Below are 20,163 nucleotides of genomic sequence, written 5' to 3'. Positions count from 1 at the left end.
AGTCGAAGGCAGGCACTCAACTGCTGAGCCACCCAGGCGTCCCTCATAATGAGATTTAAAAAAATATTTTGAATTTGAGTATTTTCATAGAAGTTTTTTTTTTTTTAATTTTTATTTATTTATGATAGTCACACACACACAGAGAGAGAGAGGGAGAGAGAGGCAGAGACACAGGCAGAGGGAGAAGCAGACTCCATGCACCGGGAGCCCGACGTGGGATTCGATCCCGGGTCTCCAGGATCGCGCCCTGGGCCAAAGGCAGGCGCCAAACCGCTGCGCCACCCAGGGATCCCTCATATAAGTTGTTGAGACAGGTTAATAAAATGGTCCCGTGGATTTAGTCCTTTAACAATGTAATTATTTTTAGTGAAAATACTGAATTGTGTGTTTTATGCTGCTTATGCAGATATGAACTTTCTGCTTCTTTCTTTTAAGTTTGTCTGTTCCAGTACTGAATATGCTACTAAATGAATTGCTGTGCATCAGTAAAGTTCCTCCTGGGACAAAGCATGTGGACATGGATCTGGCTACTTTACCTCCAACCACTGCCATGGCTATACTTCTCTACAACAGATGGTAAATTTTTTCATAGATCTAAAATGTGTTGGGCAGCCTCTTGAGTTGCCCTCTGGCTTTCAGGGTTATGTTTTTAAGGGTCTCTTATACCCTAGAGATCTCTTGGAGGATCTTAAAAACTAGTCTGAGGGTGGAGAAAATTCGTGACTGCGTAGTTGAGAAGATCATTCTGATAAAAATGTGGATGATTTATGAAGTTTTTATGTGAGTTAAAACCTTAGATAATTTATAATACAAATATACTAAGGAGTACTTGAAAAAATAAGTGATATTTATAATGTATTAAATTTTCTTTTTCTGTTTTTTTCTTCAGGGCAATTAGAACAATTGTTCAAAGTAGTTTTCCTGTCAAACAGGCAAAACCTGGACCTCCTCAGTTAAGTGTGTAAGTTGGCAGATATGACCCTTGCTTGGTACTTTTTTCATCAGAATTAAAAAAAAATTTCTTGCAAGGTTTTAATAACCCTGGTACAGAAGTGTAAAGTAGAACCCAGAGGGCAGAAGGCTTGCAGGCAGGTAGCTTTGGAGGATTTGGAAGGGTGAGAGAATCAGGTAGGGCTCTGGATATCCAGAGTAGAGAGCTATAGAAAGATGAGGGGAGCCAGCACTTTGTGAATTGTGCCTTTTGTCTTTAGTAAGTGTTAGCTCACCTGCTCCGAAGTAATGAAATTTTCTTATGTAATTAAATTATTCGAATAAGTATTCTGTATATAGGGAAATCGTTTTAGAGCACCTTAGACTATAATTTCTAACTTGATATAGATGAGTTTTTGCTGTCAGTGTTTTAGTCTTAAATTGAGGATTATTATTATTATTTTTTAACACAAAGCAAATAGGAAAATAATGGTTAAATAAGCATCATAATTGAGTTTTGGGTTTTTTGTCTTGTTTTTTGGAAGAATTATTTTAGAGAGTGTGTGCAAGTAGGGGGAGGGGCAGAGGGACAGAATCTTCAAGAAGACTCCACCCTGAGCATGGAGCTTGACTGGGGGCTCCATCCCAGGACCTTGAGATCATGAGCTGAGCAGAAATCAAGAGTTGAATGCTTAACTGACTGAGCCACCCATGCACCGAGTTGTTTTTGTTTTTTTAAGCATGAAAAGAAATAGCATTAGGAACATTTTAATTTAAATTCCACCTCACTTTCAAGAATAATGCTTTGAAGTTTAGAATTTTCAGTCTTTTGAGTAACATTTGATACTTTTCAATCATTTCTTTTTCAGTATGAATCAGATGCAACAGGAGAAAGAGCTAACAGAAAACATTTTGAAAGTAGTGAGTATCAGCATCAGTTATACTTACACATTTCTGGGGCACGTGCAGAGCATATTCACATACTTCTTATAACCTTAGGTATATGAGAGTTGGCAAGGTCTACAGGCAATGACAGGTTTTTACTTTTTAGAACATAGTTTGGTAATAATTGTAAGTTGTACAGCTTTTCAGCATTAATGGTGGTGCTTTGCCACCAATTCTGTTCTCAAATTTTTGTGATACTTGAGCAGGTAAGAGAAATCACTCAGGTGATATCTTTTTCCCAAAATTCTACAATAAACACGTTACTTATATTTTAAAATTATTTCTGCAATCAGAAAACTATTAGCTTTTTTTTTTAAATCTAGTTAATATAAAAGAAACATGGGCGTTTCCATAATTTGAAAATGATCTCTGTAATTCTTTAACACCTACAGTGCCAGAGATACTATGTAAAGTCCAGGAGCTAGGAAAGGAGAGGGAAGATAAGACTGTTCTGTGTTCTGTGTCTGTATAAACTTAATGTGCCATAGTATTTTGAATGTGGAAGAAAAAAAAACCTGCATTATTTTATTTTTGTTATGAGTGCCTACTAAAATGGCTGATACATTGAAGCATACAAACATTTCTTGAGTAAGTCAGTGGAAGCAAATCTTTAAAGCATTTTTCTTTAAATTTTCTGTTAAAGTATCTTTTTCACTTTGTATTTCTAATTTTCACAATAGGAACTTTTTTTTTTTTTTTTTTAATTTAAGATAACTATCTCGGCACATTACTTGCACTCCTGCTGTGTTAAAAAATTTTTTTGATAGCTTAGGACAAGCTACGAAATATCCTGTAAATATATTTTGGTTAATTTTCTGTAGTTTCTGTATTTTAATAATTTTTTGATTGAATTTTTGTAGCTAAAAGAGCAAGCTTCTGATTCTATTTTGGTACTGGAGGCAGCACTTAAATTAAACAAGGATCTTTATGTCCACACAATGAGAACTCTAGATTTATTGGCAGTGGAGCCAGGCATGGTAAATGGAGAAACTGAGAGTTCTACCGCTGGATTGAAAATCAGAACTGAGGAGATGCAATGCCAGGTATTTATATCTGTATTTAATCAATATATGGCAAATTTTTGGAAAATCTTAAGTGAGATCATTCTAGTATTTTTAATTAGAATTTCTGCCTTTGTCTCTTTCATTTTGACTTAAGATGCTATTAAAACTTTGAATCCTATTTAATTTGTAAATTTTATAAGACTTCACTTGAAATTTTTCTAAAAGAAGTGGAAGGGAAATTTTATTTGATTTTATCATCTCTGAAATTGTTTCCCAGTCGTGTTTACGATACAGAGTTGAAATACTGAAAATACAGTGAGCATGTAACTGATTTTACAGTTCATTGATATTATTAGATATTTGATTAGACAAAAAAACAAGAACCCCACCCTGCAAAACAAATATTGTGCTTTGAAAAATATAGGCTTCTAGAGAAAGTAGTTTCTCTAAGGATCTTAAGGTTGTCTGCTTTCTGTAACTCTGGGCTCTAGCTCCTTTGATCACTTTCAGTTGATGTGAGATATCTTATGGATTCATGTTGTCGGTTTCTCTGCTGGATTGTAAACTCTCTGAGGTATCTCTTTTTTAATGGGTATTTCGCATCTTCCTCACTTTGTAGCACAAGATCTTTAGTGTAATAGAAATTGTAAGGTATTCAAAATTTGCCTAAAGAGGGCCACGAGGATAGTGCATCTTAAATTCTGTATGCTCTTCTTTGTGTTAGTTGGCATGTTGCTTTCTTTTTTGAAACGATTTGGCAGGTTTTTTTTTTTCATTAATCTACTAATTAATGTAAAGTCTACCCCCAGAGTGGGGCTTGACCTCCCAACCCCGAGATCAAGAGTCACATGCTCTACCCCTTGAGCCATGATTTCTTGATGGGTGCCCCTTGCATGATTTCTTGCATCACTGTTTCCCGTTCTGAAACGGGTGGGAATAGCTAGGGCAGTGTCTGGAGGTGCCTTTCCAGATTAGCTGGTTGTAGAGTTGAAGGTAGTCATTTTTTGGTACCTGGTGAGATGGAGGTCACGGTTGGAATAGGAGTAGTGAGGATTGACAGTTGGTAACGTCTTTAAATTGTTAATGAAACTTGCGTATAGGAGGGCTTCTGGCACTGTAGTATCTTGTAATCGCTGGGAGTCTGTTTAAAAATTATTGGTAATATAAAAAAATATTGGTAATACTTCTGATACTCACTGTAGAGTGGGGTGATAGAACCTGAAAAAGAGAACAACTCTTTATTTATTTATTTATTTATTTTTTAATTTTTTTTTAAGAGAACAACTCTTAAAACATCTCAGTGTGCTAGGTAAGCTGTCAAATATTCTCTTAATTATGTAGCTGAGTCCTAATTCTGTGTCTTGAATGGCAAATTAATAGCAATACTCACTTCCTGGCATGTTAATGTTTAAAGTGCATTCTTTACATTACAGAAATATACCTGACTCAAAAGGAAAATCTTTACATTCTTTCCCCAGTAAAACTGAAAGTATTTATTGTCCTTCAGGGCAGCTTTATTATAAGGCTTTTTGTTTTTAACCTATTGACTGTCTCTTAATTGTAGAATTTAAATGTTTTATATATTTATTTTTAAAGGTTTTATTTATTTATTCATGAGAGAGACACAGAGAGAGAGGCAGAGACATAGGCAGACACAGAAGTAGGCTCCCTGTGGGGAGCCTGATTTGGGACTCCCAGAACCCCAGGATCATGACCTGAGCCTAAGGTAGACGCTCAACCACTGAGCCACCCAGGTGCCCCTAGAATTCTTTATTTTTTTAAATTGAGGGCTTGAATTCATGACCCCGGGTTCAAGAGTCACATGCTGTACTGAGCCAGTCAGGTGACCCTAGAAGTTAAACTTGTTTTAATGGGGGTGTCTGGCTGGTCCAGTTGGAGAAGCATGCGACTCAAGTAACTAAGTTGGAACCCCATTGGGTATAGAGATTAAAGATAATTTTTTTTTTAAGGTTTTATTTATTTACTCATGAGAGACACAGAGAGAGGGAGAGAGACACAGGCAGAGGGAGAAGCAGACTCCCTGCTTGATCCCCAGACCCCGGGATCACGACCTGAGCCAAAGGCAGACGCTCAACCTCAGCCACCCACGTGTCCCACTTAAAGATAAAATCTTGGGATCCCTGGGTGGCGCAGCGGTTTGGCGCCTGCCTTTGGCCCAGGGCGCGATCCTGGAGACCCGGGATCGAATCCCACGTCGGGCTCCCGGTGCATGGAGCCTGCTTCTCCTGCCTGTGTCTCTGCCTCTCTCTCTCTCTGTGTGACTATCACAAATAAATAAATAAAAATTAAAAAAAAAAAAAGATAAAATCTTGAAAAAAGAAGAATTAAAAATAAAAACTTGTTCTAATGGCTAGTATAGTAATACTTGAAAATATCCTTCTGATATCCTGTAATCTGTCTTTGTCTGGAAAGAGGAACTACATGAAACTATAATATCTATGTGTGCATGTGTGTATACATATCTGTATATCCATTTCCTTTTTAAAAATCTTCTTTAGCACCACTTTGTCCCAGATGGGAGGAAGCACTCTAGAGTGAAAATCAGCCAAACAGTTAATGTGGATTAAGTAGTGGAAAGCAGTATCATAGAGGCTGAGAAGAATATATCCTGATTCGTTCTATATATCATGCTTATCAATAAAGGGTAGTTCTAATGGATATCAGACTGTTAGGAGTTTGGAGGAGGAACAAGTATCTGTTAGCTAAGGTTGGTTTTGTGTAGATGGAAATACAGGGAGGGGAAATACAGGGAAGTATATGTCCAAGATCTGATATGAATGGGGACTTGAAAAGGCTGGTGTGGTTGAAATAGAGGAGAATAGAGAGATTCTGAGAGAGAAGTTAGTCCAGATTCTGAGACCCTTGAAGAGTAGGCCAAGGGATTTGAACTTTCTCCTATTTGGAATAATTTGAAAACTTTTAAAAGAAAAATCTATTGTGGCACTGGGGTGGTTCAGTTGGTTGAGCGTCTGACTCGTGGTTTCTGCTCAAGTCATGATCCCAGGGTTTGGGATTGAGCCCCACGTCATGCTCAGCATGGAGTCGGCTTGAGATTTGCTCTCCCTCTTTCTCTCAAATCTTAAAATAAAACCAACAAAAAACTCCTAAACCTGTCAGGATGTGTAGAATAAACTTGGGACAGGATATAAGGAACTGTGGGATCGAGGTTCAAGTCTGGGCTCTGCCAATAGTTGGTTATATGTCTTTAAGCAGACATTGTCCCCTTCTGGGCTTTACTCTGTCCATAAAACGTTCAAGTTGAATTAAATAAATAAGCTGAGTCTTTGATTTCTGCATTTGATGAATCTTGGCATCAGTTTAAGAATGTTCTTGAAGAAATACAGAAATTTTATTAGTAACTTTTTTAGTTGTCTTTTTCAGTCCTTTTATAGTCATTAATTCAAATTTCTCAATATTTCATTCTGGTCGATCAGGTGCTCTCCCCCACTTTAAAAAGAAGTGGCGATTGGGGCACCTGGGTGCTGTAGTTGGGTAAGGGTCAGACTCTTGGTTTCGGCTCAGGTCATTCTCTCCCCCGCCCTTTTCCCCGCGCACATGTGGGCTCTCTTTCGCTCTCTCAGAATCGCAAAAAAGAAAAGTGGAGATGATAGAGAATCCATTACGACGGTGAGTAGCAGCAGTGGTGACAATAAAATCCGGTTTCCAGAGCAGCTGCTAGCTATCCCAGGGCAGCCCTAGCAGGCGTGTAGCTAGCTGCTGCTCTCCGCAGTGCTGGCGGCTGTGGCTGCTGAGAGCATCGGAGTCTAGTGTTGCGATGCTGCAGTGCTCACAGGTCAGTTCTGGCTCTCATCTTGGCTTCTTGTCTCCCTTCAAGTCTGATTCTTTGGCCCATTAATTCTGTAGGCCACCTGAAATGTTAACCTGTTAAATCTGTTTTCTGCTGAAATCAGTCCACTGGATTCTGTTGCTTGTGACTAAGAACATTGTTTCATTGCTCACTGAAATGTGTTTCGCTGAGATAAACATATTATGAGTTTTGTCAGCTTTTAAAAATGAAAAGTTACTAATAAGCAAATTGATACTTATTACAATTTTAGGTGTGCTATGATTTGGGTGCAGCATACTTCCAGCAAGGCTCCACAAATTCAGCTGTCTATGAAAATGCCAGAGAAAAGTTTTTTAGAACCAAAGAACTAATTGCAGAGGTAAATACAGTGATAAAAGGCACATAACATTCAGTCCTTAAAAAGTCTATACTTTTTGGCTTTACTTTTTCTGATGATAATAAAAATAAGTGTTTATTGTAGTACATTTGCTAAGTTTTAAAAAATACTGAAAACATTTTGAAACTCTGTAATACTACTGCCTAGAAATTACCCCTTTGTCATTTTAGCTTATTTTCTTCCTGTTTCCATTCTTTGTTTTTATTACAGATGAGCTTAGACTAACTATATATACTATATTGTTATTATACTTAAATCTTTTAATATTTAAATGTATTCTCTTTTGCTGTATAGAGGTATTGTGATTTACTTCATTTCCCTAGTATTTGGGTATTTATGTTTGCTGCTGTTTTTTTTTTTTTTTTTTTTTTTTTAATGTATATAAAGCTGTAATATTTCTGTCTCCAAGCATATGGTTTTTTTGGTTTTTTAGATACTTTCAAGTTAAATTCCTACAGATAGAATTATCATGTCAGTGGTTACTAATTTGATAAAGGCTTTGAAACTTAAAACCAAGTTGCTTTCCAGGTACATTTCACTCAGGTGACTCTGATCTGTAGTGAGAGGTGTGTGTGGTGTTTTTGTTTTTCCCCCTCCAATTGCTAACGGTGAAATAACCATAATTTTTACACATTTGCATTTCTGAATTCTTAGTAAGGGTGAACTTTTTCATATATATATCACCTGAATTTTTCTTTTTATGATTCCTGCAACTGAATTTTAAAGTCTATAACTAGGTTTTCATGTGCTTGGTCCCTAGAAAAATTCCCGTTTCTGTCTCTCATCAGAGAAATTGATTAAATGCTCAAGAGGTTTACTTTACATCTATTCTAGACCTATTGAGAATCCCCATTTTACTTTTGCCCAGGCATCTCATCATATTTGTTCTCCTCTTATGTATTTTTAAATATTTTAAACTCGTTTTTCACAGTGTTCACTCTCAGTGTTAATATCTCAATTGTCGTATCTACTTAGGTATCTACGTTTTGTGTTGGCCTGGAAACACTAAACCAGGAGTCCGTAAACTTTTATAAAAGGCCAAGTAGTAGCTATTTTAGGCTCTGTGGGCTAAATTCAGTTTATGTGGCATATTCTCATTTGTTGTGTTTTTTGGTTTCCTCCCTTTACAACCTTACATGTGGTTCTTACCGTAAGGGCTATACTGAAATTGGCCACAGGCCACATTTGGCTTGTGAACAGTAGTTTGTTCACCCTTGCCCTAAATTTTTTTTGCTTTTTCGTTTTTTCTTATGATTCCTCCAGCTCTGAATTTTCCATTACATTTTCTTGTACTGTTAAAATGCATTGAGTGGGTACTAGACTGTTGTTTCTGTTACATCGATGGATAATGATGTATACTTCTTACTTTACAGATAGGTTCATTATCTCTTCATTGTACCATAGATGAGAAGCGGTTAGCAGGCTATTGTCAAGCATGTGATGTTCTTGTACCTTCTTCTGATAGTACATCTCAACAGTTGACTCCATATAGTCAAGTCCATATTTGTTTGAGATCTGGCAACTATCAGGTAAGATGTATGATGGGGATGTAATAGGGTAGTTGAAAAGCTTTGGAAGCCAGACACAACTGAGTTTAAATTCTGGCATTACCATTTACCAGTTGTATGATTTGGGGCAAGTCACAGTCAGATTGGTCTCTAAAATGGTGGTAATAATTAACTCATTGCATAGGCTTCTTACGAGAATCAAGTGGGAAGTTATAGTTTATAAACGAAGTGGTGCGTTATACAGATATTGACTCGTTTTGGTAATATCCTTTCTTGAGGATATAGAATTTGCCCTTGTTAAGTAAATTCTTTAAGATTAAACTCTTTAAGCAGGGTCACCTGGGTGGCTCGGTGGTTGAGTGCCTTTGACTCAGGTCATGATTCCAGGATCCTGGGATTGAGTCCTGTGTCAGGCTCCCCACAGGGAGCCTGCTTCTCCCTCTGCCTATGTCTCTACCTCTCTCTCTGTGTCTCTTGTGAATACATAAATTTTTAAAAATCTTAATTAAAAAAACCTCTGTAAACAGAACTTTTAAGGTTTAAAATTGTGGGTAGAGAATTGTTAGTTTTGTGGAGCCTTAAGTCTTGTGTCTTAAAAGTGACTTAAAAGTACGGCCCTGTAGCCTGGCCTTACTAGCCACCACAAATATTAAGACTGAAGAAGAAAGTGAGCAAGCTGGTGTTGGTGGTTTGGATGGTCTCTTACAGAGCTTGCTTTACCAGTGAGCCCGGTTGTTATCTCAATTTTACACATGGAAAGGGTTAAATTAGTCTCGATATTTTTATTGTCTTCTTTGGGTATATATTTTTAGTTTTATAATGAAAAATCTTTGGGAATTATCATTTGTACTTTTAAAATCTTTATCGGAAAGGCTTCATGTTACTTAAAGTAGGAGTCATGAAATGACAAAGCTACAGCATATCTTTAGTTTTGTCTCTACCAATGGGCTGTTAGCTGAGCTTTTTAGCTCACTCTTAAATAGAATTGATATTTTTTTTCCTTCCCCACAGAAAATAGGAGAAGAAAAGGGATAGTACTTCCTCTCCTTCCTCTGCCCCCTTTTCAAATTCTGCTTTGCCCTAGGGAAGAAGACTAAACTTTCTTAGGTACAGATGAATTTATTTATTTATTTAAAAGTCTTTTAGTTATATATCCCTAATATAGTAAGATATAGACTCTTGAAGAAGCTCCCTGGAGTGGTAAACCTATGTAAACGAGACCTTAGAAATACTACTCAGGGATAGGCATATGTTCCTGTGAATATAATGAAGAGCCAACACCTGTAAATCAAAGTATTGTAATGAGTAGCTAGGAAGAGTAAGTTGCAACTCTGAAATTTATCACTTCAGTTATCTATCTATCTATCTATCTATCTTAGAAATCATATTTAGCCTGTTTTTTCTCTTTATGTAAACTGTAGTTTTTGTGCTGATCGAGTAGTTATTTGATGGCTTAGTCAGTTAAACGTCCAGCTCTTGATTTCATCTCAGCTCATGATCTTGGGCTTGTGAGATCCGAGCCATGTTCCAACTCTGCACTGGGTATGGAGCCTACTTGGGGATTCTCTCTCTCTCCTTCTCCCTCTACACAAACCCCCAATAAATAAATGAAGTAAATGAAAATAGTTATTTGAACAGCTGTAACAAATGTGTCTTCTCACTGGTGGGAAGAGGCTGTCTTGCCTCTGTAGCCATTGTTCATGTTTTGCTATGGAGGTGATAGTGTTTGCTCTATAGTTTTGAAATCACTTTTGTCAGTACTTTTGTAGTAGCAGCTCATTAGCTTTAAATGTTTCTGGAAATCCTCTTTCCTATCCCTATATTATCACTCCTTTTCCTCTTATGTTGCTTGTTAAAGACCTGAAACAAAGTCTATATGGAATAATGTGGGTATTTTCTATAATTCACTAGCTATTATAATTTAAACCATTTATGTTTATTATAATTGTTTCTTTGCATGCTTTTTCCATCTGAGTTATCTTAACTGTTTTGGTAGTTGTTGTATGAACTGAGGTTTAAATGGATGAGAAGAATTTTTACAACTTCTAATAACCTACCTGAATTGCTTCTTATTGATTGATTCTTCCTTCACCTCTCATTTTTGGTTCATGATCTTCAATTTAAAAAAGCAGGGTTGGGGGTGGGTGGCTATTTTTATCCTCAGTCTTATTTTAAAGTTTTAGAAAAGACTTTCCTGGTTAAGATATTCTTGTGATTATCTTCAATATATATTTTCCATTATAGAAAGACTTTTTTTTTCTTTTTGGAAAGACTTTTAAAGTAAAGTTTGCTGTGATTATTGAACTGGACACAATTTTATTTTATTTATTTTATTTATTTTATTTTTGGACACAATTTTATGTTTGTGTTCTAGGATGTAGTAAAGATTTTCATTGAAGATAACTTAACCTTCAGTTTACCTGTCCAGTTCCGGCAGTCAGTATTAAGGGAACTCTTCCAGAAAGCTCAACAGGGGTAAGTGAATAAATTGAAGAATTACTTTCTTACTTTTGAATAAAACAGCGAGTGCATTTTGGGTTTATCAAAAATCTACCTCCAAATTCCCTGTAAGTCTATGACAATACTTTTAGTTTTATTATTATATGAGAAATAAGCGTAGCCAGAGGAACCACTTTAATGTTCATCTAATCTCATTTTAAAAGCACTTGGGAAAAATTAGCAGAATTTGGTTCTATTTTCTAAGCTGTAACTAAATTGTCCCTGGACAAATTTAAAACTTTTCTGCTCTATCCCCACCCTTGACATATGCTTGAATAACCTAAACCTAAAATCTTACCTCTCAAGGATAAATAACTCATTCTTGTGAATTTGGTTTTGTAATATATGCTTTTCTCTTATTAAAAAGAATATATTAGCAGATCTACTTTTGTATTCAACAGAAATGAAGCTCTAGATGAAATCTGTTTTAAAGTCTGTGCCTGTAATACAGTCCGTGATATATTGGAAGGTAGAGCGATTAGTGTTCAATTTAACCAGCTGTTTCTTAGACCTAATAAAGAGAAAATAGACTTTCTTCTTGAGGTAAGATATTTTTTCCCTATTTGATTTATAATTTTGCTATAAGCTTACCAGTGACCTCTTGGTTGCCAAATATGGTGCCCCCTTTCTCTCTTCATCTGGCTTGCCTATGTTTGATACTCCCGACGGACTGTGCTCTCCAACCTCATCCTTTGCTAGAGCTCTTTGATAGTTCTCCATTACTAGGTTTTCCTTAATCCTTTATCGACGTCTCTGTAGTGTTTTTCTGTTTATGGTCATTTGTTTCTGACTCCATCTTCTCATATCATTTTTAAATTCTCATTTAAAGTTTGGGTCACCTGTTGACTAAAAGTTCCCAAATTGTAACAATGACCTCTCCTGAGAGCTCCAGAATCTGTGTTTGCGTTGGATCTTTCTACCTCTTTCTTTAACTCTCTTAATGTAATAGTCATTGAGAGAAATACATAAAGCACAATTAAAAAAAAATTTATTCATGAGGGACACAGAGAGAGAGAGAGGCAGAGACACAGGCAGAGGGAGAAGCAGGCTCCATGCAGGGAGCCCAATGTGGGACTCAGTCCCAGGACCCCAGGATCACGCCCTGGGTCGAATGCGGGTGCTAAACCACTGAGCCACCCAGGGGTCCCCGCTGTTGGTATTTTGATAGGAATTGCATTAAATATGTAAATTGCTTTGGGTAGTATAGACATTTTAACAATACTTGTTTTTATAATCCATGAGCATTTCTTTCCATTTCTTTGTGTCATCTTCAATTTCTTTCATCAATATGTTAAACTTTTTAGAGTACAGGTCTTTCACCTTTTTTTGGTTAGGTTTATTCTCCTAGGTGTCTTAATATTTTTGCTGCAATTATAAATGGGATTGTTTTCTTCTTTCTGGTGCTTCTTTATTGGTGTATAGAAATGCAACAAATTTCTGTGGATTAGTTTTGTATCCTCCTTTACTGAAGTTTACTGAATTGGTTTATCAATTCTAGCAGTTTTTTAGTGGAGTCTTTTGAGTTTTCTATATACAGCATCATGTCATCTGCAAATAGTGAAAGTTTTACTTCCTTACCAATTTGGATGCCTTTTATTTCTGTTTGTTGTCTGATTGCTGTGGCTAGGACTTCCATTATTATGTTGAATAAAAGTGATAAGAATGAACATCCTTGTCTTGTTCCTGACATTAGAGGAAAGACTCTCAGATTCTCAGCTTTTCGCCATTGAGGATGATGGTAGCTATGGATTTTTCATATGTGGCCTTTATTATGTTGAGGTATGCTCCCTTTAAATGGCTTTGTTGAGGTTTTTTTTTTTATGATTTTATTTATTCATGAGGGACACTTAGAGAAAGGCAGAGACACAGGCAGAGGGAGAAGCAAGCTGCAGGGAGTCCAGGGTCACGCCCTGGGCTGAAGGCAGATGCTCAACCACTGAGCCACCCAGGGGCCGCTGTTTCTTCTTTTTATCATGAATGATTTTTAGATTTTATTAAAAGCTTTTTGTATTTCTATTATGATGCTTTGTAATTTAATTTTTCACCTCTAGTGTATGTGGTGAAATACATCAATTTTTAAATTTTCAAAAAATTCTGATTAACACAGTGGTATATTCATTTCAGGTGTACAATACAGTGATTCAACAATTCATGGGTTATTCAGTGCTCATCAAGATAGTGTTGACTTAATCCTCTTCACCTGTTTCATTCCTCGCCTCCTCCCTTCCCTCTAATAGTCATCTAGATATTTACTGTAGTTGAGTCTCTTTGGTTGATCTTTTTTTCTTTCATTCATTTGTTTCTTAAATTCTACATATGAATGAAATCATACGGTATTTATCTTTCCCTGACAGAGTTTTTTCACTTACCGTTATACTCTCTTGTTCTATCCATGTTGTTGCAAATGGCAAGACTTCATTCTTTTTTATGGCTATTTATTTTATTTATACACATCTGTATCCATTCATCTATCGATGGATACTTGGGCTGCCTCCAAAATGTGGCTGTTGTTAAAAATGCTGAAGTAAATATGGGGGTGCGTATATTCTTTTGAATCAGTGTTTTTGTATTCTTTGGGTAAATACTCAGTAGTGCCATTACAGGATTACATGGTAGTTCTGTTTTTAATTTTTTGAGGAATCTCCATCTTGACTTCTGCAGTGGCTGCAGAAATATGTTAATTTTAAGTGTCAGGCTACCTTGGCTTGTTTGTAGTAAACTCCAGTCATAACTTTTTATTTTTTAGTTGAGATATAATGGACATATAGCATATTCGTTTTAGGTATATGTTCTCTTTTTAAAATCTATATTGCAGGGTTTAGTTTGCTAATATTTTAAGGTCTTTTTTCATACATGTATGAGGTTGAGGCATCTATTTTTTTTTTTTTTTATGTCCTACTTTTGGTTTTGGTCATGGTTACCTCATAAATGAATTGAGGTATCTTTTTTCCTTGCCTGGAAAAGTTTCCATAAAAATGAATGCTTCTTTAAGTGGTAGAATTTACCAATGAAATATTTGGGCCTGGAGATTTTTTTGTGTGAGGGAAGATTTTTTTGGTATTGCTTCAGTTTCAATGGATGTAGAGGTAATCTGTTTTTCCTGATTATTTTTAAGAGGTAATTTTCTAAGAATTTATCCATTTACTTTTATTTTTATTTTTTTTTAAAGTAGGCTCCAGGGGATCTCTGGGTGGCTCAGCAGTTTGGCACCTGCCTTCAGCCTGGGGTGTGATCCTGGGGTCCTGGGATTGAGTCCTACGTCGGGCTCCCTGCGTGGAGCCTGCTTCCCCCTCTGCCTGTGTCTCTGCCTCTCTCTCTCTGTGTGTCTCTCTCATGAATAAATGAATAAAATCTTTTTTTTTTAAAAAAAAAAGTAGGTTCCATGCCTAGTGTGGAGCCCAATGCAGGGCTTGAACTCACAGCTCAGGTCAAGAGTTGGACGCTTAACTGGACTAAGCCACCAGGTGCCCCCACTTAATCTACGTTTTTAAGTTTATTAACTTTTAACAATGTTTACAGCATTGGATGCTTGGGTGGCTCAGTCAGTTAAGCATCTGCCTTTGGCTTAGGTCTTGATCTCAGGGTCCTGGGATTGAGCCCCACATCAGAGCTCCCTGCTCATCCAAGGAGTCTGCTTCTCCCTCTACCTTTGCCCTTACCCCCCACCCCCTAACTCAGGCTCTTTCTTTCAAATAAATTAATAAAATCTTTAAAAAGAAATAAAATGTTTATAGCATTTATAGAGATGCCCAGTATGTCATGTTTTAACTGTTTTTAAGAATTGAACTTAACACATTTGTTATATTGCTTATCAGAAGTTAACACCTATTACCTAAGTTTCATGACACATATACAGTGCATCACTATGTGTGAATAAGGTACCATGAAAGCATATTCAGGTGTTACTTATTGTAAGATCATTATTAATTTATAGTGTGTAGCAAAATTATTACAATATAAGTATTTTGTACATCAAGATGTATATATGCTATATGCTAATAGAGGAATCTATTCATCTGAGCATAATTTACAATGCTGTTTCTGAGCACAGTACTTGAAAACTTATTTCCTTTGTCCTTTTTTGCCTTTTTTTTTTTCCTTTTGAGAGGCAGGGGGAGAGAGGTGGGAGGAGAGAATCATAAGCAGGCTCCACACCCAGTGTGGAGCTGGAGTGGGGCTCGATCTCAGCATTTTGAGATTGTGACCTGAGCCGAAATCAAGAGTCCGACACTTAACTTACTATGCCACCCAGCTGCTCCGGTTTTTTTTTTTTCCTTTTAATAACCTCTTTATTGAGGTATAATCACATACTATTCATCCGTTAAAAGTGTACAATTCAGTGATTATTTTATTTTATTTTTTTTAGTTTTTAGTATGTTCATAGATTTGTACAACCACCACCTCAGTCAGTTTTAGAACATTTTCACCCTCCCTCTTCTACTCTACAACAAAACTTCTTACCCAGTAATAGTCCTTCATTTTCCTTCAGTCCCCTCACCCCAGGAAACTACTAAGCTACTTTTGTCTCTGGATTTGCCTGCTCTGGGCATTTCATATAAAAGAAAATAATACGTGGTCCTTTTTTTTTTTTTTTTTTTTTAATTTTAAAATTCATTTTAGAGAGCGATTGTGAGCAGGGGGAGGGGCAAAACCCAGGCAGACTCCACACTGACTGTGGAGCCTGACTTGTGGCCCTGTCCCAGGACCCTGAGATCTTGAGCTGAGCCAAAACCAAGAACTGGACACCCAACCATCCGAGCCACTCACACACTCCTTCCCCCCCGCCGCCCTTTACTAAATGTTTTTTTCTTTTCTTTTTATTTTTGTTAAAGATTTTATTTATTTATTCTTGAGAGACACAGAGAGGCAGAGACACGGGCGGGCCTTCCCCCCCGCCGCCCTTTACTAAATGTTTTTTTCTTTTCTTTTTATTTTTGTTAAAGATTTTATTTATTTATTCTTGAGAGACACAGAGAGGCAGAGACACGGGCGGAAGGAGAAGCAGGCTCCCTGCAGGGAGTCCGACATGGGACTCAGTCCCAGGACCCCAAGGTCACACCCTTGGCCAAAGGTGGTGCTAAACTGCTAGGCCACCGGGGCTGCCCTACTAAATGTTTTCAAGATTCATCCATAATGTAGCATCTGTCAGTGCTTCATTATTTTTTTGTGGCTGAATAATATTCCATTGAATGGATACATTATTTGTTGCTCATTTTGTGTGTCTATCAGTTGATGGACTTTAGGGTTATTTCCAATTCTTGGCTATTATGAATAATGCTGCTGTGAACATTCTGTGTTTTTTTGTTAACATATTAGAGAGTATTTGACAATTTCCTTATATTAGGGACTTTTATAGTGATTGCTTTATTTTGGTTTCACGTAAGTAATATTTGGAGGAAATCCTAATCTGATGAATAAAGTCCGAATATTGTGAGATTGTTATTTGTAGGTAACTAATATTCCACAACTAGTTTTTGTTATTCTTTATTTCATTGTTTATTTTTAAAACCTCTGTTACCTTCTTAATTGTTGGTTCTCAGTACTTTAGCTATTACTAATCATTCAGCTATCTCAGGTGAAATCTTTCACTTTTCTGGCTGGAGCTGCGGCAGAATTTATCACCACATATAATTGGTTAATATAATCTATACATTTTGGGAGAACTCTATACCATGCTAGGTAGGTTATTCTTTTTTCATATAAATACCTGCAGTTGTTGAAATGTTCATATTCTACTCACTCTCCATAATGGTTCTTAGTCACAGTCTTATCTTAAGTTACGTAGCCAAATCTGTGATTGATATGTAACTGAAAAAGGAGAATTTGGTTGTTTTCTAAACTTTTCAAACTGTAAGGTATGTTTTTTAAAGGGTCAATATTCAAATAAAAATTACTCAAATTACTCAAATTCCTAGGTATGTTCAAGATCAGTAAATTTAGAAAAAGCTTCAGATTCTTTGAAAGGAAACATGGCTGCTTTTCTAAAGTAAGTGATTTTTTTTCCCCCCTTAACTTTCAATTTAGTCCTGTGAGAAAAATAACTTTAATTACTTTTTGTATTTGTCCTGCATGTCTTATATCCAGGTAGTCATTTGAGAGACAGTTCAGATTTGTGTAATGACACAAAATTTAGGATTTATATTAGTTATTCTTTCTGTATATTGGGACATGATGTCACAATTTTAAATAAGGACCAAAAATTTTTTAAGATCTATTTCAAATATTATTATACAGTTTATGAAATGGGTAGCTTATTAAATGGTTTGTTAATAAAGATTGGTTAATATGATTGTTTTCCCCAAACTAAATTATAAACTTTTTTTGTTTTACAATATTTTTACTGATCTAGGAATGTGTGTCTGGGGTTGGAAGATCTGCAGTATGTTTTCATGATTTCTTCACATGAGCTTTTCATTACATTGTTGAAAGATGAAGAACGAAAGCTACTTGTTGATCAGATGAGGAAGAGATCCCCTAGAGTAAATCTGTGCATTAAACCTGTAACTTCATTTTATGATATCCCAGGTTAGCTCTCTAGTCTGCTAGCGAAAATGTTGGCACATTTTGCCCCTCTGTTATATTTGCCCCTCAGTGTATTTGAGGTTGCCCTCGCACTTGTTTTAATTTATATCATTAATTAATTAGAAATTTACTAGTCTTCTGTAGTCCTATTTCTGTCTAAGCAGTTAAGTGCTGGAACTCTGCTGAGTCTATGGTTAATGGAGATTGAGGCCTAGTTACATACAAGATTCTAGCTGGGGAAATATACCAAGGTGATTCTCCTGCTGCTGCTGTGTTCTTAGAGGTAAAAATGAGAGCTGGGAGGGGAGTGGTAAAGGGTCCTGAGACTCAGAGAGAGTACAGGCTCTCCTGCATTTCTGCCATCAGAGCGGAGCTATTATAGTATCTGCTGGCTCAGTATACCAGTTTTGAGCAACGTTGCCATTTTTTTCCTTATTTATTTGATCATTTTCTTCCATTTTTGCTTTTATTTTATGAATACATAAAATAGTAAATATAGTGCTGTTCATTAATAAGAAACATAAGCTTTAGAGCTTAATGTAGGTGAGACAATTCAGTTGGTTTAACAAAACAAAATTGTAGCTGCTTGAACCTCACTAGGAAAATGACATTAGGACCTAAAATGCGGAGAATGGATTAATGAAGACTGTATCTGAAAGCTGAGTTGTAATTAGGGATTTTTTTTTTTTTAAATTTGTATTTATTTATGATAGTCACAGAGAGAGAGAGAGAGGCAGAGACACAGGCAGAGGGAGAAGCAGGCTCCATGCACCGGGAGCCCGATGTGGGATTCGATCCCGGGTCTCCAGGATCGCGCCCTGGGCCAAAGGCAGGCGCCAAACTACTGCGCCACCCAGGGATCCCGTAATTAGGGATTTTAATGATCTTTTTGTTTTTCTGGGAAGGCGGTGCCTCCACCTTCTTTTCTTCTTCCTTTGAAAAGCACATTTTTAGTATTTGCCAAAACAAAAATATATTTATATGTGCCTTTATTAACATATTATGTTTGAAAGTAGGAGACTTTTTTTTAAAATTTTTTTTATTTTTTATTTTATTTATTTATTTATTTATTTATTTATTTATTTATTTTTAATGATTTATTTATTTATTTATTTATGATAGTCACAGAGAGAGAGAGAGAGGCAGAGACATAGGCAGAGGGAGAAGCAGGCTCCATGCACCGGGAGCCGGATGTGGGATTCGATTCTGGGTCTCCAGGATCGCGCCCTGGGCCAAAGGCAGGCGCCAAACCGCTGCGCCACCCAGGGATCCCTAGGAGACTTTTTAAATCTAAACTTTTCAAACTGTAGGGTATGGTTTTTAAAGTGTCAATGTTCAAATAAAAATTATTTGAGACAGGAGACTGCACAACTTAAGTTTTTCTGTATATCCCATCTTGTTCTTTCCATGAACAGTTACTGATTTTTATCTGTTTATATTTTTATTTATTTATTAAATGCAGGCTTAATACAAATTGTTAGGTTTTCTGTATCAGGATAAAATTTACATTGTGTTGAATGAATGAGTTCTGAAAATGAGAGCTGTTTTTCGCTTAGAGATATAATACTTAACAAACATACAATTTCTCTCAACAAATTATTCTCATATTTGTAGGATTGTTTCTTTGAATTAAATTATTATTGAAATAGAAATCTCTTCTTAGCTTCAGCAAGTGTCAACATTGGTCAGTTGGAGCATCAGCTGATATTATCAGTGGATCCCTGGAGGATTCGACAGATTTTAATTGAATTACATGGCATGACTTCAGAGCGCCAGTTCTGGACAGTGTCTAACAAGGTTAGAAATAACACTTTTTCAAGAGTGGATAAGAAGGGGGCACCTGGGTGCCTCAGTTCAGCATCTGCCTTCAGCTCAGGTCATGATCTTGGGGTCGAGCCCCATTCGGGCTCCATGCTTGGTGGGGAGTCTGCTTCTCCCTCTGCCCCTCTTGGACACTCATGTGCCTGCGCATGTGCTATCTCAAATAAATAAAATCTTAAAAAAAAGAGATAAGAGTGTTATACTTGTTTTCTGATTGCAATTTACTTATTTTTAAAAGGATTTTGAGAGGCAGAGAGTACCAGTGGGGGAATGGGCAGAGAGGGAGGGAAGAGCAGACTCCTTCTGAGCTTGGAAGAGCCCAACGCAGAGCCCATCTTAGGACCTTGAGATTATGACCTGAGCTGAATTCAGATGCGTAACCAACTGAGCCATCCACATCCTCCTCTGATGTAATTTAATAGAAGAGTTATTCTCTGACCTTTTTTAGAATAAAGACCCTGTTTGCTCAGTAATGTTAGGGCTTTCACGTGACAAAATGCACTTTGAACATGACTGATGGAGAATATACAAAATGTCAAAAAGGATACTTGTAAGTCTGTAACTTCTACACTTGATCTTAGCCAAAAAGCTGAGAAGAAAAGTGATGAAGTCTGTAACTTCTAAAAATAAATTTATAAAAAAAAATAAATAAAAATAAATTTATATTCTATTTATTGTCATAGCATCTCCAAATATTTTAAATGTAGCTGTAAGTATATGTATAAGGAA

At 36.5% G+C, this 20,163-nt stretch overlaps 1 protein-coding gene across 3 annotated transcripts in view; it reads left to right on the top strand.

Moving 5' to 3' along the window:
• The window catches only part of INTS8 (integrator complex subunit 8), a 50,819-nt gene that overhangs the window by 4,896 nt on the left and 25,760 nt on the right, over positions 1-20,163 (top strand). For 2 of the 3 annotated variants that reach the window (XM_072803856.1, XM_072803857.1), the window contains exons 3-13: positions 436-576; positions 890-961; positions 1,800-1,851; positions 2,736-2,918; positions 6,959-7,066; positions 8,458-8,613; positions 10,967-11,067; positions 11,493-11,634; positions 17,007-17,077; positions 17,441-17,616; positions 19,277-19,410. In XM_072803856.1, coding sequence (XP_072659957.1) covers positions 436-576; positions 890-961; positions 1,800-1,851; positions 2,736-2,918; positions 6,959-7,066; positions 8,458-8,613; positions 10,967-11,067; positions 11,493-11,634; positions 17,007-17,077; positions 17,441-17,616; positions 19,277-19,410 — 1,336 coding nt within the window. The remainder of the gene's footprint in view (positions 1-435; positions 577-889; positions 962-1,799; positions 1,852-2,735; positions 2,919-6,958; positions 7,067-8,457; positions 8,614-10,966; positions 11,068-11,492; positions 11,635-17,006; positions 17,078-17,440; positions 17,617-19,276; positions 19,411-20,163) is intronic. The other variant, XM_072803858.1, reaches the window with a different exon arrangement.

This window comes from Canis lupus, chromosome 28, assembly GCF_048164855.1.
Source record: "Canis lupus baileyi chromosome 28, mCanLup2.hap1, whole genome shotgun sequence".
Lineage (NCBI taxonomy): Eukaryota > Metazoa > Chordata > Mammalia > Carnivora > Canidae > Canis > Canis lupus.
The sequence above is the reverse complement of the archived record's forward strand: the minus strand, read 5'-3'. Positions and strand labels throughout refer to the sequence as shown.